The sequence below is a fragment of the Mirounga angustirostris genome, unplaced genomic scaffold (genome assembly GCF_029215605.1).
Source record: "Mirounga angustirostris isolate CCGP_5_RB_7025 unplaced genomic scaffold, mMirAng1.0.hap1 SCAF_14, whole genome shotgun sequence".
Taxonomy (NCBI): domain Eukaryota; kingdom Metazoa; phylum Chordata; class Mammalia; order Carnivora; family Phocidae; genus Mirounga; species Mirounga angustirostris.
In genome coordinates this window covers 82901236-82923369 of record NW_026991722.1, presented here as the reverse complement: position 1 = coordinate 82923369, position 22134 = coordinate 82901236, and the positions used below count along the sequence as shown (strand labels likewise).

The following is a 22134-nucleotide window of genomic DNA, read 5'->3' as shown; positions in this document are numbered from 1 at the left end:
TTTACTTTTTTAATGTGGCAACTAGAAGTTTAAATTATGTATGTGGCCTGCATTTCTACTGGACAGCACTACTCTACATCTAGGCTGTTAAGAATAACAATCACACCTCTTGCACCATCTTAACTTTGAGCACCCAACATCCAAGCAGCAACTCCCTCCTTTCCTAGCTTGTTCCCTTTAGTCCTGTTTCCAACAATTCTTTAGCCCCACTGGGATCTCCAAACCAGTGATCCAACCCACCCCTACAATTTTCTTTCCTTACTTGGCCTAGATCCTATGGTCCACTACCCGCTTCTCTTTGTCATCTGTACTCACCTGGCAAAACCTTTCCCTGATTAACCCAACTCTCTGCCTATGTATTTCCACACCCGCACCAGATAGTTATACACAAGAACACAACCACACCACACTGACCAGTCTCACTAAGTAGACCCTTAGGCTGCCTGGCAATACTACCACAACCTGATGACATTTCTGTACCCGCTTAATTCACCAGTCACCCAGTCATCCATTCCTCAAGGCTTCCAAGGCTCCTCCCTCAGCTCACCTTCCGTATTTCACCGAGACAATAAGAATAATCAGTAAAGAATTCCTACATCCTCCTACCAGTACTCTGCCTTCCTCTTGTTACTGAGGATGAACCAGAAAAGCTCCTATCTAAGCCAACTCCTCCACTTGTACACAAGATCCCAACTCCTCAAGGACTCAAGGACACTATTCCAGCAATCCTCCCCCTTTCCTCTGCATCATGTTTGCCCCCTCACAGGACAATCCCATTACCAGAGATATGCTGTTAATTTCTCTAACTTTAAAACCTCTCGACTTCATACTCCCTCAAGCTACTGCCTCACCTCTCTGCTCCCCTTTAGAGCAAAGCCACCAGAAAGTACTGTCTGAACTTGCTGTTTCTTCCTCCCATTCTTCCATTCTCTCTAAATCTATGCCAATCAGGTTTCTGTCCTCACCACTCCACCAAAGCAGCTCAAGGCCAACAACCTACCTTCCCATTATGAAATCTACTGGTCCACTTTCAGTCCTAATTTTCTGCCTACCGGCAGAGGGCAAAACTAACCACTTTCTCCAAATGGCTTTCTCCCTTTTTGCTGATGCCTCATGATCCTGACTCGGGCCTCAGTCCTTAAATCTATTCCCTTTCTGCAGCACTACTCCTTAATGATCCCACTTAGTTCCACAGTTGCAAACACCAAATGCGTACAGATACCCAGCTCTAGCCCGGGCCTCCTCCTCTAACTCCAGATCCCATTGACTGCCTATCTCTTAGAAATCCAGTAAACATCTTCACGCAAATATATTTCCAAAATGAAGTTCTTTATCTCAACTCCCCTTCCCTCCCCTCCACCCCCAAACCCTGTACTTCTCTGAAAATCTTCCACACTTGTGCATATGGTATCTGAATTGAGCTCCTGCCAAAAACATTCATTTTTTCAAAGTCATTCATTTCTCTGCTCAGACCCCATATCTAACGTATTAAGAAAGTCATGTTGGCTCTACCTTCATATATCACCCCAGTGGGCATGCCTCTCACCAGCTATCACTGTTTCAAAGCTTCCATCACTCTCACCAGAAATCTTAACAGCCTCCTAACTAACCTCCCTGGTTCCACTCTTCGCTTTAAAACTCCAGGTCAGATTATAGTACTTCTCTTCTTAAACCCCCAACAGCTTCCCATCTCTCTGAACAAAAGCCAAAGTCCTGCAAGGCCCCACATGATCTGACCCCTCTTTCCCATTCTTTAGCTTCATTCCCTCCTCCTCCTCCTCCTCCTCCTCCTCCTCCTCCTCCCAGTGTAGCCTACTTGTTTACCTCAAACAAACCAAAAACATTACCACCTCTGATCCCTTGCTGCTTGTGCACTTTGTTATTCCTTCTGGCTAAGATACTCTTCCTCAAAATTGTATGGTGTGCTCCCTTGCTTCATTCAGGACTCTACTCATACTTCACCTTCTCAGAGCAGCTTTCCTTAGGCACCTTCTAAAACTGTACCCTTGGGGAGCCTGGGCGGCTCAGCTGTTAAGCATCTGCCTTTGGCTCAGGTCATGATCCCAGGGTCCTGGGATCGAGCCCCACATCGGGCTCCCTGCTCCGCGGGGAGTCTGCTTCTCCCTCTCCCACTGCCACCCTCCCACACACTCATGCATGCTCTCTCTCGCTCTCTCTCAAATAAATAAAATCTTTAAAAAAATAAAAAATAAACTGTATTGTTACTCTCTATCCCTAACTCTTAGTCTACTTTTCGCTAATTCAGTAAGCACTTACCTTTGGATTTATTATACAGATGACTCTTGAACAATGCAGGCATTAGGAGCACTGACCCCCTGCACAATCAAAAACCCATGTATGACTGCTGACTCCCAAAAAAACTTAACTGCTAATAACCTACTGTTGACTGGAAGCCTTATCAGTAACATAAACACTCAACACGTGTTTTATGTTATAGGTATTATACACCGTTATTTTTACAATAAAACTAGAGAAAAGGAAATGTTATTAAGAAAATCAAAACAGGGACACCTGGGTGGCTTGGTTGGTTAAGCGTCTGACTCTTGATTTCAGCTCAGGTCATGATCCCAGGGTCATGGGATCAAGCCCCATGTCAGGCTCCATGCTCAGCGTGGAGTCTGCGTAAGATTCTCTCTCCGTCTGCCCCTCCTCCTCCTCACACACTCTCTCAATAAATGAAATCTCTTTTTTTTTAAAAGATTTTATTTATTTATTTCAGAAAGAGAGATAGCAAGAGCAGGAACACAAGCAGGGGGAGTGGGAGAGGGAGAAGCAGGCTTCCCGCTGAGCAGGGAGCCCGATGCAGGGCTCGATCCCAGGACCCTGGGACCATGACCTGAGCTGAAGGCAGACGCTTAACCACTGAGCCACCCAGGCGCCCCTCAATAAATGAAATCTTAAAAAAAAAAAAAAAAAAGTCAAAACACATTTACAGTACTGTATTAAAAAAAAAAAATCCACATAAGTGGACCCATGCAGTTCAAACCTGTGTTGTTCAAGAGTCAACTGTGTAATCATTTTTATTGTCTCCCTAAACTAGAATATAAGCTCCTGAGGGACAATATTCCACTCAGTACTGTATTCCACTCAGTACTGTATTCCAAACTGAATGGTATTTGTTACACAGTAGAGGAGAACTAAATTTTTGGTGAATGAATGAATGAATTCTTTCATAAGTACATTAAATCTGTCTTATTCTATAATGGTTACAACGTATGGAACATTCAAAAAGAAAGATAATTTAACCAGCCCCTTGCTAATTTAGGTTGTTTCCTAGATTTTGCAACTACCAACAATGTTACAATGAACCCCCTTGTACAAAAGGTACCTAAGAAACTCCTAAAATCAGAGTACCTGGGACTAAGGATATAGCATCTTGCATTCTGCTAGATACTATAGGGCAAATGTCATTAATTAATTGAAGTCACTTTATTACCTAAATATTCAAGAGGTACCTCTAATTCAGGAGTGATGACAGAAGGACTATACAAAGTAAGGTACCCCAAATTTGCTATAATTTCTCACAATCCAGGATTATGATGTCTTCTTCCTCCAAGGAAATTTTCATAACTTTCAAGGGAAGAAAGGAGGCAAAGTTCCAAACCTAGTTAAATCCTCACCTATTCAACACTGCTTTAGTTATTTACTCTTCCATCTGTTTCTCCCCTCCTCCCCAACTAATGATAAACTGGGGGGGGAGGGGATCAGAGCTCTTGCTTCTTATTCTAGAAAGACCATTCTTAAATTCCATACCTCATCTCGTCTTCCACCATTAAAAGAAGAGCTAAAGACTTTGCTGCTGCCACCACCCCTCTGTGGAGGCATCTTGTTAAAAGTTTTGCTTTTCTGTGAATTGGAGCGACGGGCCTGGTTGCTAAAATTTTCATTTTTGGGATAGGAAGGTTCACGTTTGCGATTAAAACGCTTGGATCCACTTGAGTTCTTTCCATCTGAAAGCAAGAAATGTGAAGAATTAGTTAAGAAATGATACACAGGGCTCCTGGCCGATCAGCTGGAAGAGCATGCAATGCTTGACCTCGGGGCTGTAGGTTCAAGCATCCCCATCAGGTGGACACTACCTAAAAAAGTAAAATCTTTGGGGCGCCTGAGTGGCTCAGTTGGTTGAGCGACTGCCTTTGGCTCAGGTCATGATCCTGGAGACCCTGGATCGAGTCCTGCATCGGGCTCCCTGCTCGGCAGGGAGTCTGCTTCGTCCTCTGACCCTATCCCCTCTCATGTGTTCTCTCTCTCTCAAATAAATAAATAAAATCTTAAAAAAAAAAAAAAAAAAGTAAAATCTTTTAAAAAATAAACAACAGGGGTGCCTGGCTGGCTCAGTCAGGAGAGCCTGCGATTCTTGATCTCAGAGTTTTAAGAAAATAAAATCTTTAAAAATAAAGGTAAATAGGCCCTACCAGCCTCTAAGAAATCTGGGTTTGGACAAGAACTTTGGGCAAGACATCTCATAGTAAGGTGGTTTTTACTTCTGCTTTTTAAAATTTTTTTTAAAGATTTTATTTATTTATTTGAGAGAGAGAGAGAGACAGAGCCCGCAAGCAAGCACGAGCAGGGGGAGAGGGAGAAGCAGACTCCCCACTGAGCAGGGAGCCCAATGCAGGGCTCCATCCCAGGACCCCGGATCATGACCTGAGCCAAAGGCAGGCGCTTAACCAACTGACCCACCCAGGTGTCCCTACTTCTGCTTTTTAAATGACAAAGCCTAAAGGGTCCCTCCTTCAGGAGGGATACAAATGCAGATGAAACTACATAGATTCTTCGATCACAATGTCTCCCTTTTTTACAGGGTTTAACCACTGCTCTTATTAAAGTCTATTTAAATGAAGTGATAGAAAAGGGAACAGCCTGGGGCACCTGGCTGGCTCAGTCCATACAGCACACAACTCTTGACCTCAGGGTCCTAAGTTCCGGAGCCCTACGTTGGGCATGGACCCTACTTCAGAAAAAATTTATATACATATTTTTTTGGTATATTTTTTATATATATATATATATATATATTTTTTTTTTTTTTCGGACAGAGAGACACACAGCGAGAGAGGGAACACAAGCAGGGGGAGTGGGAGAGGAAGAAGCAGGCTTCCCGCTGAGCAGAGAGCCCCATGTGGGCTCAATCCCAGGACCCTGGGATCACAACCTGAGCCGAAGGCAGACACTCAGCGACTGAGCCACCCAGGCGCCCCAAAAGAAATTTTTTTTAACTAAAAAAAAAAAAAAGAAAAAGAGAACAGCCTATCTGTATTAGGGAAAAGTATTTTATCTGGAAGCAGGATAGAAGACATTCTTCTTCTTAAATTACTACAACATAGCTAGATTCTATAGTGCAAAGGCTTGACCTAGGCCCTGGCAGGTACATTCAAGAGGCATAAAAGCAAAACAATATTTACATATACACTAGACCTCAAACGGAGAAGCCATTAAATTGACAAAACAAAAGAAGCTGAGTTCTAAGAACATATTAAATCAGCATGAGTCATATCCTTTTTTTTTTTTAATTTTTTTTTAAAGATTTTATTTATTTATTTGACAGACACAGCGAGAGAGGGAAGACAAGCAGGGTGAGGGGCAGAGGGAGAAGCAGGCTTCCCGCCGAGCAGGGAGCCTGATGCGGGGCTCGATCCCAGGACCCTGGGATCATGACCTGAGCTGAAGGCAGTCGCTTAACCGACTGAGCCACCCAGGCGCCCCATGAGTCATATCCTTTTAAAAAATATTTCTGGGGTGCCTGGGTGGCTCAGTCAGTTGGGCAGCTGCCTTCGGCTCGGGTCATGATCCTGGAGTCCTGGGATCGAGCCCCGCGTCGGACTCCCTGCTCTGCGGGAGGCCTGCTTCTCCCTCTGCCTCTGCCTGCCACTCTGCCTACTTGTGCGCTCTCTCTCTGTGCCAAATAAATAAATAAAATCTTTAAAAAAAAAAAAAAAATTTCTTGGAGCGCCTCGGTGGCTCAGTAAGTTAAGTGACCGACTGACTCTTGGTTTCAGCTCAGGTCATGATCTCAGGGTTGTAAGACTGAGCCCTGCGCCAGGCTCTGTGCTCAGTACAGAGTGTGCTTGAGATTCTCTCTCCTTCTCCCTTTGCCCCTCCCCCTGCTCACACTCTCTACCTCTCTCTAAAATAAAATCTGAAAAAAAAATTTTTTAAATATATTTTTTGCTTTTTTTTTATCTCCAGTTGTAAGAATATATGTTCAATTTTGAAATCTGGAAGAATTTAAATTTGCCACTATCCATATACCAACTTACACACAGTGCATAATTTCCTTTCACTCTCCATTTTATACACTTGTCACATCTTCCACAAAATGACATACAAAATATACTGTCTTCTATTACTCCATGAGCATTTTCATGCATCTCTAGTCTTCAAAGCATGATTCATGGCTGCATTGTCTACCATATGCTTATAATAGAATATAACCAATCTCCTACTGCTATATATTTAGGTGGTTTCTAGTTTTTTGCTAGTTAGCATTGCGAGTCGCTTTTATAGAGGACTGTGTGTATGATTATGTCAAATTCTCAGAATGAGGGACGCCTGGGCAGCTCAGAGGGTTAAGCGTCTGCCTTCGGTTCAGGTCATGATCCCAGGGTTCTGGGGTCGAGCCCCGTGGATCCCCAGATGGAGCCTCACATCAGGCTCCCTGCTCAGAGCGGAGTGAGTCTGCTTCTCCCTCTCCCTCTGCCACTCCCCCTGCTTGTGTTCTCTCAGGCTCTGTCAAATAAAATATTAAAAAAAAAAAAATTCTCAAAACGAAATCAGCAGATTAAGTATGATCATTAAAACATTTTATGCAGGGGCGCCTGGGTGGCACAGTCCTTGGGCATCTGCCTTCGGCTCAGGTCATGATCCCAGGGTCCTGGGATCGAGCCCCACATCGGGCTCCCTGCTCCACAGGAGGCCTGCTTCTCCCTCTTCCACTCCTCCTGCTTGTGTTCCCTCTCTCCCTGTGTCTCTATCAAATAAATAAAATCTTTAAAAAAAAAAAAACCTTTTATGCATTCTCAAGTTGCTTTCTAGAGCCATTATACCTACTTATTTATACTCTAACAACACTGTAAAAGAGAAAGTTTAGGTCACTACATTATTGACAATGCAGAGTTGAAATAAACTTTGTTAAACTGAAGGGTCAAAATTCTTGTTTTAAATTTTATTTTCTCTGACAAGTAGCAACAAATACTTTTTCAATCTATTGACCATTTGTATTTTGTGTAAAGAGCACTTGTTTGTATTCTTTTCCCCATATTTTCTACTTGGGGGCTTAAGTGCATATTTTGTCCCAAATTGAAAAAAGAATCCTGACAAGACACATTTAAAATGTGCCAAGGTTACCTGGCTTAAAAAAAAAAAAAAAAAAAAAAGGAAAATGAAACCTGAGAACCATATATATCTAAATAACTAAATGTGGAAGAGGTACCCAAATTAGTCTTTGGACAAAAAAAAAAAAAAAACACTACTTTATCTTTCTTGTCCCTTCGCCCATTCCATGTTGTCTTTTTTTTTAATCTCAGAATGAAATTTATTTTTTTAAAGGTTTTATTTGAGAGAGCATGAGAGAGAGAGAGAGAAAGCAGTGGGGAGGGGCAGAGGGAGAGGGAGAAGCAGACTCCCCACTGAGCAGGGAGCCTGATGTGGGACTCTGTCCCAGCACCCTGGGATCATGACCTGGGCTGAAGGCAGACACTTAACCAACTGAGCCACCCAGGTGCCCCCAGAATAAAATTTATTTTAAAAAAGATTTCCATCCTGTCTTGGATTTGTCTATAATCACTTCATGTTGTCTTATTTCAACATGGAAATCTGACCAAATCAAGCCTGCATACTAATTTAATGGCTTTCATTTAAGCAGAAACTTAGAATGGAAGTTGGGAGACTTTTAATGAATAAACGCATTAGGCTTAGAGGCTCAAACCTTAAGGGGATGGTAGTTTACAAAGCCAAGAGGATTCCGCCATGAGCTTCAGAAACTACAAAGTTTTTCCCCCCAAAATAGCTTAATCCTGTTTATGTTAAAAATATAGAATTCGGGCGCCTGGGTGGCTCAGATGGTTAAGCGTCTGCCTTCGGCTCAGGTCATGATCCCGGGGTCCTGGGACTGAGCCCCGCACTGGGCTCCCTGCTTAGCAGGGAGCCTGCTTCTCCCCCTCCCTTTGCTGCTCCTCCTGCTTGTGTTCTCTCTGTGTGTCAAATAAATAAATAAAATCTTTAAAAATATATATCTATAGGGCGCCTGGGTGGCTCAGTTGGTTGGGCGACTGCCTTCGGCTCAGGTCATGATCCTGGAGTCCCTGGATCGAGTCCCGCATCGGACTCCCTGCTTGGCAGGGAGTCTGCTTCTCCCTCTGGCCCTCCCCCCTCTCATGTGCTCTCTCTCTCTCATTCTCTCTGTCTCAAATAAATAAATAAAATCTTAAAAAAAAAATAAAACAGGGCGCCTGGGTGGCTCAGTTGGTTAAGCGACTGCCTTCGGCTCAGGTCGTGATCCTGGAGTCCCGGGATCGAGTCCCGCGTTGGGCTCCCTGCTCGGCAGGGAGTCTGCTTCTCCCTCTGGCCCTCCCCCCTCTCATGTGCTCTCTCTCTCTCATTCTCTCTGTCTCAAATAAATAAATAAAATCTTAAAAAAAAATATATATATATATATAAATACATATAATTCATAGAAAAATAAAGACACACACACACACCAAGAAACAGATTCTTACCTAAGGCACACAAACTGATGATGACCAAAGGGGAGGTGGGGGGGGGGGTGAAATAGGTGAAGGGGATTAAAGAGTACACTTATACCATGGTGAGCACTGAGTAATGGATACAATTATTGAATCACGATATTATACACCTGAAACTAATATAACACTGTTAACTATACTGGAATTAAAAGTAAAAACTTAATTAAAAAATTTTTTTCTAGGGACACATATATGTGTGTGTTTGTGTATATATAAATATAACTCATAGAAACAGGTCTGGAGGAGCGCCTGGGTGGCTCAGCCAGTTAAGCGTCTGCCTTAGGCTCAAGTCATGATCCCGGGGTCCTGGGATGAGTTCCACATCGGGCTCCCTGCAGAGCAGGGTGCCTGCTTCTCCATCTCCCTCTGCCTGCCGCTCCCCCTGCTTGTGTGCTTTCTCTGACAAATAAATAAAATCTTAAAAAAAAGAAAAAGGAAGAAAGAAACAGGTCTGGAAAGGCAATGCAGCAGGCTGTTAAGACAGTTAACTCTGGGAAATGCAGCTTCATTTTTACCTAATCGAGTGGTTCTCAATTCTGCCAGTTTGAAGGCATCACCCAGATGAGCTTTTAAGGGATTCCTATGCTCAGGCCTCACCCTCTAAGATTCTGACGTAAGTATACAAAAAGTTCTGTATACTTATCGTTTGGGTAATTTTATCTTCTGGGTAATTTTTAAAACTATTAAGTACCTAGAAAAAATTATTTCTAGATAAGATGACCAGCTTATCTTATAGCAGACTAAGTAAATCCAAGATGAAGCGTATCCTCAAAGAAAAAAAGGAAACGTGAGCTGATAAAATGAGAGTCTGAATTTTGAAAGCAACCACTTCACACTTACTTTGTCACCAACATGGGATAAATGAGTTAATGCCATCCTCTCCAAACCTGACCAAACCATAACCTGGGAGTCGAGCTAACAGTTACGGGAGACGGCAGCAATGCAGAAAGAGAACAGATGGGTCACAGAAACTCTGCCAGGCTAGGTTTACCCCTACCAGTCACCTTTAAATCCCAGATAGGGAAAGTGACCAGAGTTTAACCTGAAGCTACAACTTAAGAACTACACTTTTACCTACTACTTCAGTCAGCCACAGTTATTGTCCAACACAGCATCACTGGTAACAGAAAGCGAAGCTTCAGATCTCTTACAAATGTTCTTACCTATGGAGTTGATAATAAGATTTCAAATAAGTAGAAAATTCAGAGGGATAAAATGCAAGCTAACTTTACCATGAAAACAAATGAGGTCTTACGAAAACAGGTATATACGGAAAACATGGATTCCCCAAACCTCATTACCTAAGACAGTTTGGGATGATACTGCATTTGACCCTAATACTTTCAAGACAAGCACCTAACAGTTTGCATAGATTCAGGTAAAGCCAGATTCTACATTTGAACAAGAAAGTTCTATTTTCTTTTCTTTTTTTTTTTTAAAGATTTTATTTATTTATTTGAGAGAGAGAGAATGAGAGAGAGCACATGAGAGTGGGGAGGGTCAGAGGGAGAAGCAGACTCCCTGCCGAGCAGGGAGCCCGATGCGGGACTCGATCCAGGGACTCCAGGATCATGACCTGAGCCGAAGGCAGTCGCCCAACCAACTGAGCCACCCAGGCGCCCCAAGAAAGTTCTATTTTCATTTCTTCACTTATTACCACACAGGCAAGGAAACAGTTTCATCACATTTACAGAACTGCTTTCTGATGGACAGGGAACTGCTCATTTCTAAAACAGGTTACAAAACTGACCACATATGGATCCACAATTTTGGTTGCTAAAATCAACTCCATCTTGTCTTCCACTTGCCTAAGGGTATGAAGTTAGCTATCTAAAGTGAGAGGCTGGCTCTTATCTCTAGACCCAGGCAACAGGCAGCTAAAGATTGAAGGTACAGTCAGGCCTGTGACCCAGAGATAAAATTCAGAGTACTGTTTTTGGGATGTCTTGTAGACAACTTGCCAGTACACACATGTGAATAACGTGGGGGTAGAATCTGTCCTCCTTTCTCTGAAAGGAGATAGCAATGAAGTTGATCTGAATCAGATTTTGGAAAGCAGAAAAAAAAGTCAAGTTCCTAGCAGAAACATATTCTCTGCTGCAAGTTTTAAATTTCCAAGTGGTGGTTCTCAATCGTGGCTACACAGAAGAATCACTCGCAGATTTTTAAAACTGGACGCCAGGGTCCGAGGACCCAACCCAGACCTAAAGAATCAGAAAGAATCCCTAAGTAAGAGCTCCACACATCCCTATTTTTAAAAAAGAGCCTCAGGAACTTCTGATGCACAAGCCAGAGCTGAGAACAACTGCCAAGAACTACTGTCAAGACACATTTCAAAATGGACAAGACCATTATATTAGTAAAATGGCTCAAATCCAGAACTCGGGATCACAGAGTCAACAAGAGACTTGGAAACTTAATCCAGTGTCTCAGTTCTTCCACATCTCCCTAACAGAAAAGTCTCTACCAAATAACACATCTCAGTCTTTCCCCCCTTTCTAAATTAAAGGCCACAAGTTTTTCAGTTAAATAATTTGGCTTCATCGACATTTCTAGCTTTAGTTCTAACAGGTGGCACAACCTAGAGGTCAGAATACCAGCCAGGAAGTTTCTGCTGCTGATTCATGCTGTAATCACAAGCAAGTTGCTTACCCATCACTCAGAGTAGTTGACAAGCACCTCTGGAGGGGCAACATAGGGCCTCACTATAGAAATAACTGACAACAAATTGAATCCAGCTGAAATTAGTAATTCTTTTTTTTTTTTTTTAAGATTTTATTTATTTGACAAAGAAAGACACAGCTAGAGAGGGAACACAAGCAGGGGGAGAGAAGGAGGCTTCCTGCAGAGCAGGGAGCCCAATGTAGGGCTCAATCCCTGGACCCTGGGATCACAACCCGAGCTGAAGGCAGACGCCCAATGACTGAGCCACCCAGGCACCCCTGAAATTAGTAATTCTGAACGAAAGGAAGAGAGAGATGGTATCAAGAATGACACGTGCCAAGGTACCCGCCTGTTAAGTGAATTTATACAAAGGGCAATTTATAAATATTGCCTAGGACTTTTTTTTTAAGATTTTATTTATTTATTTGACAGAGTGCTCACTTCGGCAGCACATATATTTATTTGACAGAGACAGAGAACACAAGCAGGGGGAGCAGCAAAGGGAGAGGGAGAATCGGGCTCCCTGCTCAGGACCCTGGGGCTTGATCCCAGGACTCTGGGATCATGACCTGAGCCGAAGGCACTTAACTGACTAAGCCACCCAGGCCCCCTGCCTAGGACTTCTTAAGAATTCACTTGAGGGGCACCTGCATGGCTCAGTCAGTTAAGCATCGAACTCCTGATTTCAGCTCAGGTCATGATCTCAGGGGCGTGATCGAGCCATGCCAGGCATGGAGCCCACTTAAGATTCTCTCTCTCCTTCTGCCCCTCCCCCCAGCCCTCACTCCTCTCTCTAAAAAAAAAAAAGAATTCACTTGAACAAATCACTCTCACCCCCCTCTAAAGCCTTAGTTTTCTTGTCCATGATATGAGGCTTATCCTCTACCATGCCTCTCATAGGGCCATGAAGATTAAGAGAAAACTTCTATAAACGTCTACCACAGTGGTTGGCACAAAGTTGCCATTATTATTTGGAAGACTATTAATATATCTAAATCACTCCTGTCAAAAGCACCCCCTAGACTTCCAACAAAGCCATATAAACCAAGGACTCCAGCCAACAGGCCCAGAAATTCTTGTAACTTCTCTAAGTGATTTTTATTAAAGGTTCAAGTCACCTCAATTTTCAAAGCCATCAAAACCTCCAGGTCCATTTACAACTCAGAAGCATTCTTCAAGGCAGATTACCACTAGTAACCTGGCTCCTGGTACCGGAATAAGAGGAAGTATGTCAGGATAGTGCTTCATATCACCAACCTCAAAATAACTGCTTCAAAATACCTGACCTTCCCTTAACCTCCATGGTAGTACCATTCCCCGCCCAGGGGAATGGGGCAAGAGCCTGGTTCTGGGCCAGGGTCCATTGTTTGTCCATAAACTGCTTAGCCTCTCTTGCCTCTTTTTACTTTCTTTGCTTTTTCTAAATGACTTTTCCCAAACCCTAAACCACCTGTCTCCTCTGGGCTATATTCCTGGGCTACTCACTGTTAGTGTTCTTAGAATTACATCTTAGCCCTACTGGAACAAAGCTGTAGGAATATATCCAAGAAAAGGAATGTTATGTGAATGTCTGAAGCAATTAGCCAAAGCAAAGCAAAGATCAAGTAAATCTCAGGAGCCAAATTTACCTATTTCCTGCGTGCGTGAACTTAAGCCAACTGCAGGAACAAAGACTCAAGTATATTAAACATGTAACTAGGAAGCAAAGGACCATTTCTGACATGCAGTTTAGAACATAGAAGAGGGTCTTTTTCTCACATGAGGTAGGGAAAGGAGAGGAAAGGGGAATTAAATATTTAAATCTGAACAATCCTTGTTCCTGTTACTTTGACAAAAGAAGGCAAGTTATGTATTTTCACCTTACCCTCCCTTTTCTTTCTTCAACCCAGGATTCTGAAACTCAAGAGGTCCTTTCAACAGTTGCCAGCAGAATCTAGTACATGAAGTGTTGGGTCAGCTTCTGAAATACTACAGAAACCTCTCATGGAATTACGCTGAATTTAAGCCTACTGTTTTGTTAGAGCAGCCCTCCAGAATCACTGTATAAGAGGTCCTAAATGATATCTGCCATGGTCTTAGCTAGCTGTAATGTTCTTAAGGTAGCATATGCTACCCTTCAGTTCCACCTTAAAAGTTAACCAATATCCAGCATTTCCTAAGCCATTTTTAATATCTACTTATTCTGCCTTTGGTCTGTTCCTAAATGCGTGCAGTGGATTATGGCTATCAACTCTGTATTTAGCTACAAATCTATCCTTCCTATTTGCTAAGGGTACATACCAGTAACCAGAAAAGTAGGCACTGGCAATGGCAAACATGCACAAGCTTTCTAACATACTAAACAAAACCTAATGCTACCAGGGGGCACACTGTATATTTCTTAAAACTTAGCAAAAAATCCTTTACAAGAGGGGCGCCTGGGTGGCTCAGTTGTTAACCGTCTGCCTTCAGCTCAGGTCATGATCCCAGGGTCATGGGATCATGACTGGATCCCATGGATATATTCCTACAGCTTTGTTCCAGTAGGGCTAAGATGTAATTCTAAGAACAAATAAATAAATAAAATCTTAAAAAAAAAAAAAATCCTTTACAGGAGTTTTTACTTCCTTCCTCAGAAGCTTTCAATTAAGAAGGTGAACAAGTGTTTTAAGAACATTTTATAGTATTTGTCATTAAAAAAGCACTTTAGTCAAAATGAACCCAACAATAAATATTATATACAAGTCTATCTGAAACATTAACACTGACAAATATTTTCTTGGTCAAACTACAACAGAATTCTCTATCAACCTCTTGGGTAATCAGAGTTAGTCCTAATAAACATATTCAAAGTCAGGGACAAAATGAGTAAAATGTTTTAAAATACCTCAGTTTTCTTGTTTGGATTGTCACAAACTTTAACTACCGCCTCATTACAGAATAAACTGAAGGCATTTATGGCAAGAGACTCATTATTTTATGTCAGTGGCTTAAAGGGGAGCCCAGAAAAACCAGTTGACAATTCAGATAGCTAGAAAATCACCATCTTTAACTTTATATCTGGGAATAGAGTGCAAAAGTAGTTATTTATCAACTACCCTGAAAAATATTCAGACCACACTAAACCAGCAGTTCCAACACTGGCCAAGAGCGCTGACTACCCTCTATCTCTAGAGGGATCTGTGATAAAGCTACACATGTGCAAAACTCCCAAATTAATCTACATAATACTGCCCGAGAAAGTCCACACTAATCTCTGCTTAGATATTTAAAGCATTCATTTATTATCAAGACAACTACCCTCCACCTGGAATTCTATAACCAATTTCTAGAAGTACTCCGCATTCCAGGTAAACAAGTTTGCTATATCCAATAGATTAATTCTGAACAAGTCAGCCTTACAGTTGTTTTTTTCTTTTTGTTTTTAAGCCTTATAGTTTTTAAATCTTAAAAAGTTTTAAACTGGACCTCCACATTTGGGGACTTCAAATGTTCACCTGTCTGCCACACATCTCCGCTTCCACTGAAAACATCTTCCTATTACTGCTAATATAATCACAGCACAAAATAGCAGAGATTTGTACATAGGTTTTGAAGTAAGAAGAATATTCAATTCCAGACTCTGCCAACTCCTAAACTCCTGGCCTCTCGGCTTTTTCCTTCTTTAGAAATGAACAATTCCGGGCGCCTGGGTGGCTCAGTTGGTTAAGCGACTGCCTTCGGCTCAGGTCATGATCCTGGAGTCCCTGGATCGAGTCCCGCATTGGGCTCCCTGCTAAGCAGGGAGTCTGCTTCTCCCTCTGGCCCTCCCCCATCTCATGTGCTCTCTCTCTCAAATAAATAAATAAAATCTTAAAAAAAAAAAAAGAAATGAACAATTCCACCTTACTGGATAGGTTAATAACTGGAGTACAGATAACAGAAGTATAAACCTAGCCCACTCCCTGGCACATGGTAAGCCCTCAATAAATGGTAGCTATCATCACCATAATGGTCATAATACTGAGAGGCATGACTACAAAATTGACAAAATATTCCCTGTGAAAGGACTCTAACCTACCACAGAGAAATAGGCATGATGTGTATTTGGTGCATAATAGGTGTCAGGTATTCTTCTAAGCTCTTAGTTGATTTGCTTCCTAAGTTAATTTATTTAATTTTTATTATCTGCACATTTACAGAAAAAGAAATTCGAAGGCTCAAGGCCATCTAAAAAGACTGAATCAGAGCCCATGCTCTTAACCACTACTCCACAGTGAACAAAGCCATTCGAGGACGAGTCCTCTTCAACAGAGGGATGGATCTGGGACCAGGTTATTAAATATGAAATTTGAGTCTGAAAAATCCTTGGGCCCCACCCTCCCCTGTTTAAACTTGAACACTACCCAATGCTAATTCAACATTACAGGGTAGCACAACTTGGTGGTTTAGGAGCTTGGACTGGTGAGTCAGACAAACCAGGTCTTAAGGCGGGCCGTGAGGCACATACTGGCTGGGTGACCTTACCTTTTCTGAACCTCGGTTTCCTCATCTGCAAAATGGGGATAAGAATAGCACCTACTTCACCAATCTGTTTCGAGTATTAATGCAAGGTTAATGCAAGGATTCACGTAAACCACTCTGCACAGTGCTCATTAAGTGTTAATTTTTAAATAATGGGAGCCACGGAAATATGGGAGAAAGGTAGGAAACCATAGTAGAAAAAGGAGCTGTCCCTGGATGACCCAGCAGACACCAGAGCGAGGATCCTCCCCAGCCTCCGGGGCAGTCGCACCCCCTCCCGCCCAGCCCCGTGGGAGCCCGCCCTTACCGCTCTTGGGTTTAGACTCGCCGGCCGGCCCCGCCGACGCGGAGCGGGGCGGCTGTTGCCCTTTGCTGCTGCCCGAAGAGGCGGAGGAGCTGCTGGAGCCGCTGTTCTTGTCCATGTCGGAAGCGGTGGCGGCGGCGCTGGGGGAGCTCTGCGGCATCAACGGGGGCCTCGGCGGCGGCGGCGGTCGGAGCGGAGCGGGCGCGGCGGGGACCCAGGCTCATGGCGTTCGGGGCCGGCGGGGGTCGGCGGCGGCAGCGGTTCTCGGCCTTCATGGCGACATTTTTCCCTGTTTCCTTCTTCAGCTTCTCAAACTGTAAAGAGAAGCGGCGGGTGGGGCTGTGGAGCCCGGCGGCGGCGGTGGTGACAGAGAAAAAGGAGGAGGAGGCCGGGGCTCGGAGGTCCGGGCCGGGCCTGGCGGGGCGGAGGCTGCGGGGGAAGGGGAGGCGAGGGAGGGTGCGCGAGCCCCGCCGGCCGGCCGGACACGCTCTCCCGCCGCGGGGCAGCGGAGAGGGCTGGCTGTCTTGGTGTCGGGGACAGGTGTCTCCGACACAGCGACCGACACTCGCCTCTAGGCCGAGGCCGAGGTGCTCCGGGAATGGCGACGAGTCGCCAAACAGCATCTCGAAGAACCCGGATGGACTATATATATAGTGGCCATGTGAGAGTGCCGCCCTCTGGGAAATGTAGTTTTCTATCTACATCCGGTCCCAGTGGTTCTCGGCGCCCCCCACCCCCTCACCACCACGCCAGCCTTTGAAAGCATGATGGGACTTGTAGTTCAGGTTTTATTTTTAGTACGCTAATAATGTGCATAATAATATAATATGCACCACTACTAATAACGGATCCAAACATTGGAATACCTGTGGAATCCGTTTACGTATTGCTTAATTTATAGTTCTTATTCTAGTATTAATATCAATTTATTTATGGCTCTTATTCTATCTCCCAATAATAATAAGGGCAAAAATAATGACAAAACCCTACATTTAATATCACTTTACAGCACTTCGTCATACAGAACTTCATTTCATTGTTAACAGTCATTTATTAATATAAGCCATTGTCAGGGCACCTGGGTGGCTCAGTGGGTTAAGCATCCAACTCTTGCTTTCAGCCCAGATCATGATTTCAGGGTAACGAGATGGAGCCCCGCCTCAGGCTCCTGGCTTACAGAGCCTGCTTAAGATTCTCTCTCTCCCTCTCACTCTGCCCCTCCTCTCCCCCACTTGCATGTGCATGCTCTCTCTCAAGAAAAAATATATATGTCATTGTTTTTTTTTTTTAAAGATCTTATTTATTTATTTGAGAGAGAGAGAATGAGAGACAGCATGAGAGGGAGGAGGGTCAGAGGGAGAAGCAGACTCCCTGCCCAGCAGGGAGCCCGATGCGGGACTCGATCCTGAGACTCCAGGATCATGACCTGAGCTGAAGGCAGTCGCTTAACCAACTGAGCCACCCAGGTGCCCTATATATGTCATTGTTAATACTTCATTTCATTGTTAATAGTATTATCATCGAGTGCTTATCATTAGCAGGCATTGCATTGTGGGTTATATGGATTATCACACTTAATCCTCACATTAACTCAAATTTAAAGACAAGGAAACTGGTTCAAAAAGTTTAGATCAGGGCGCCTGGGTGGCTCAGTTGGTTAAGTGACTGCCTTCAGCTCAGGTCATCATCCCGGAGTCCTGGGATGGAGTCCCACGTCGGGCTCCCGGCTCAGCGGGGAGCCTGCTTCTCCCTCTGACCCTATCCCCTCTCATGCTGTTTCTCTCTCTCTCTCTCAAATAAATAAATAAATAAAATCTTAAAAAAAAAAAAGTTTAGATCAGTTACCCACCATCACATAGTTAATAAGTGATGTTCTCAACCACCTATGAGATAACAAGCTCTCCATATTACAAATATGGACACTGAGATTAGAAAATCTCATCACAGCCATCTGTACTTTGGAAAATTATAAATGATTCCTTTCAACCATAGCAGTTTGAGATTTGAAGGATCACATACACACACTGTTAAAGAGATGAATACATAATTTTTCAGACTAACCTCAGCTAGTTAGAAACCTATTATATGCCAGACACTGTGCTGAGCACAAGGAATGCCAAAATATATTCAGATTGAGGTCTTAATATACTCACGGTTTCCTAAGTAAATTAAGCAAATAAGAAACTATAGTGGTTAGGCCAGTGCTCACCAAAGAGAGTAGGCCATGTTCAGTTCGAGCCAAAATATCATGAAGCCCAATAGCTATGGAAGAGTCCAGCACCTCCTAAGCTATCCTTGAGCTGAAAATGAACTCAAAACTCAAGGACCAGCTAAGGGAGTTGAATATAACAACAGCCAAGGAAACTTAAATTGGTGGTCAGAAAGCTATTAATCTTTGTTCCCATTCCTCAGTTGAAATCTTCCCAGAAAATCTAAGTCCAGCTATTTCATAAACTGGAGAAAAAGTTCAGTGGGAAGTGCAATGTCTTTGTTGCCCATTGCCTGAGCCAACTCAAAAAAGTTGTACAAAAAATAAGCAAGTGTTCCACCCTGACAGTTGTGCATGGTACAATCCTGGAGGGCTTAGTCTTCCCAAATGAAATTATGGGCAAGAGAATCCACGTGAAACTGGATGGCAGCCAGCTCATAAGGGTGCATTTGGATAAAACATAGCCAAACAATGTGGAACACAAGGGTGAAGATTTTCCTGCTGTCTGTAGCAAGTTCACTAGCAAGGATGTTAATTTTGAATTCCCAGAGTTTCACTTGTAAACAAAACTGACTAAATAACAGATCATTCACCCAAAAGAAAGGAAAGGAGGGAGGGAGGGAGCAAGTAGGGATGAAAAACTACAAGGGAAGATGGTAACAAGAGCTATAATAAAGTTAACACAAAATGCTGACTATAGCTATGGAGGTTCCTCAAAAAGTTGAAAATAGAGCTACCCTATGATCCAGCAATTGCACTACTGGGTATTTACCCCAAAGACACAAAAGTAGGGATCCGAAAGGGTATGTGCACCCCGATGTTTATAGCAGCAATGTCCACAATAGCCAAACTGTGGAAAGAGCCAAGATGTCCATCGACAGATGAATGGATAAAGAAGATGTGGTATATATATACAATGGAATATTATGCAGCCATCAAAAGGAATGAGATCTTGCCATTTGCAACGACGTGGATGGAACTGGAGGGTATTATGTTGAGCGAAATAAGTCAAACAGAGAAAGACATGTATCATATGACCTCACTGATATGAGGAATTCTTAATCGCAGGAAACAAACTGAGGGTTGCTGGAGTGGGGGGTAGGGTGGGAGGGATGGGGTGACTGGGTGATAGACACTGGAGAGGGTATGTGCTCTGGTAAGCGCTGTGAATTGTGCAAGACTGTTGAATCTCAGATCTGTACCTCTGAAACAAATAATGCAATATATGTTAAGAAAAAAAAAAAAGAAGAAGAAGGTAGCAGGTGGGGAAGAATGAAGGGGGGGAAATCGGAGGGGTAGACGAACCATGAGAGACAATGGACTCTGAAAAACAAACTGAGGGTTCTAGAGGGGAGGCGGGTGGGAGGATGGGTTAGCCTGGTGGTGGGTATTGAGGAGGGCACGTTCTGCATGGAGCACTGGGTGTTATGCACAAACAATGAATCATGGAACACTACATCTAAAACTAATGATGCAATGTATGGGGATTAACATAAGAATAAAAAATTTAAAAAAAATTTAAAAATGCTGACTATAGCAAAGCCTCCAAGGAGAGGTGTACAAACAGTTAGGGGTGGGGAGTAGAGGAAGGCTTCCCAGAGAGGCATCACTTGAGCTGAGCACAGAAGGGTGAGTGGAATTTCAGCAGTCCTATATGAACAAATAAATCGACAAAATCCTAGAATTCCCCTAATTGGGTCCTTTTTGGCTCCTTATACATCATCACGTGCGATACAAAATATTAATAAGTAATGGGGCGCCTGGGTGGCTCAGTTGGTTAAGCGACTGCTTTCGGCTCAGGTCATGATCCTGGAGTCCCGGGATTGAGTCCCGCATCGGGCTCCCTGCTCGGCAGGGAGTCTGCTTCTCCCTCTGACCCTCCTCCCTCTCATGCTCTCTGTCTCTCATTCTTTCTGTCTCAAATAAATAAATAAAATCTTTAAAAAAAATTAAGTAATGTATATATAAGTCAATCAATTTCTTGAAATTAATAGTTTTAACTTGAATAAAGAAAACTAGATACTAGGGCACCTGGGTGGCTCAGTCGGTTAAGCGTCTGCCTTCGGCGCAGGTCATGATCCCAGGGTCCTGGGATCAAGCCCCGCATTGGGCTCCCTGCTCAGTGGGGAGCCTGCTTCTCCCTCTCCTCCCCGCTCAGTGTTCTCACTCACTATCTCTGTCTCTGGCTCTCAAATAAATAAATAAAATCTTTAAAAAAAAAAAAAGAAAGAAAGAAAACTAGATATTAATCTCGTATTTTTAAATTTCCTTAAAATGGCCTTCATCAGTCCTTGTCCTGCTTCACCTTTTGCAGTTTTTTTCCCCGCAAGTCATATTGAAATGAGAACAAATACATAATGTTGGTTTGTTTGGAAATTTACTTTGATGTCTACAAGGAACAGCCCCAAAGCCTGAGGTCCATTCTCATGTATGACTAGATATGGAAGATATAAGTTTCCTTGATGAATTTTTATTTCCTTTAACAATGATGTGAGAACTCTAATTACATGGATGAATCATTCCTTCTTTCTATCACTTTTAAAAATAAAAGAGAGGGAAAGAAGAAAAACCCGTGCAGCTCTTCCAAAAGAAAGCAGTAGGTGTCCATCTGTCAGGCTACACATTAAACCAGGAAGAGATTTTTCATTTTCAAAATAGTTTCTTAGGGTCCTTGGCGCTTTCTCCTTGTGAAATATTTACAGGAAACATACATTTAAAAAGAGAATCAAAGCAGAAACATAGAAATCCAAGCAAAACTCACCACCTCCATCCTCTTTTGCTCAAGATGGTCTACATTACCCTTTCCATAAAAAAAGAACCGGAAAATCTGGGTTGGAAGTAAACATCCACGCTATGCCAGTTGGCGCTAGAAGTGTAGCTTTGTGACAGCAGAAGAAGGAGGGTGAGTGGTGATTGGGTCTGACTCACTAACTAGACACCAGAGCTTTCCTTCCCATTTATAAATTTCTTAGGTACATAAAATGTAAAGACCAAAGAACAGCCTTTTGTACGTTTTTGTTTTTTTTTTTTAAGATTTTATGTATGTATTTGACAGAGAGAGAGAGAGCACAAGTAGGGGGAGCAGCAGGCTGAGGGAGAGGGAGAAGCAGGCTCCTTGCTGAGTGGGGAGCCTGATGTGGGGCTTGATCCCAGGACCCCGGGGATCATGACCTGAGGCTAAGACAGACGCTTAACGATTGAGCCACCCGGGCACCCCTATACATTTATTTTTCAGAGTAGTCTAGCACACGTTTCTCAAGAATGGTCTGCCAATTCCTTGCATCAGAATCACCACAGGAGTTTGCAGATTTCCTGGATGGTTCAGTGGGTTGAGCATCAGACTCTTAATTTTGGCTCAGGTCATGATCTCAGGGTCCTGAAATCCAGCCCTGCATGGGACTCTGCGCTGGGTGTGGAGGCTGCTTTGGATTCTCTCTCTCCCTCTCCCTATGCTACACCACCCCCAATAAATAAATCTTAAAAAAAAAAAAAAAAAGAACCACCACGGAAGATTGTTCAATAAGGATCCCCAATGCCCATCCCTACTGTACAGATTTAAAATCTCTGATATTTGGGCCCAGGAATCTGCTGCTGCTGCTGCTTCTTCTTCTTTTTTCTTTTGGAGAGGAGAAGATAGAAAGGAGGGGCAAAGGAAGAGAGAGAGAATCCCAAGCAGGCTCCACTTCCAGCATGGAGCCCTACGGGGGCTT

General features: G+C 43.2%; 1 protein-coding gene and 1 pseudogene across 6 annotated transcripts in view; one reads left to right on the top strand and one right to left on the bottom strand.

The window, feature by feature from the left end:
* The window catches only part of RNF10 (ring finger protein 10), a 129883-nt gene extending 113056 nt beyond the window's left edge, over window positions 1-16827 (bottom strand). For all 6 annotated transcript variants that reach the window (XR_010407433.1, XM_054510485.2, XM_064578500.1 and 3 more), the window contains exons 1-2: window positions 16219-16827; window positions 3775-3971 (exon numbers count right to left, since the gene is read on the bottom strand). Coding sequence is in view for 5 of the 6 variants with exons in the window: in XM_054510485.2 (XP_054366460.1) it covers window positions 3775-3971; window positions 16219-16375 (354 nt within the window). In the remaining variant the exon portion in view is untranslated. The remainder of the gene's footprint in view (window positions 1-3774; window positions 3972-16218) is intronic.
* A 1188-nt stretch (window positions 16828-18015) lies between these two features.
* On the top strand, window positions 18016-19434 carry LOC123852414 (small ribosomal subunit protein eS7-like; annotated as a pseudogene).
* Window positions 19435-22134: the final 2700 nt, after the last annotated feature.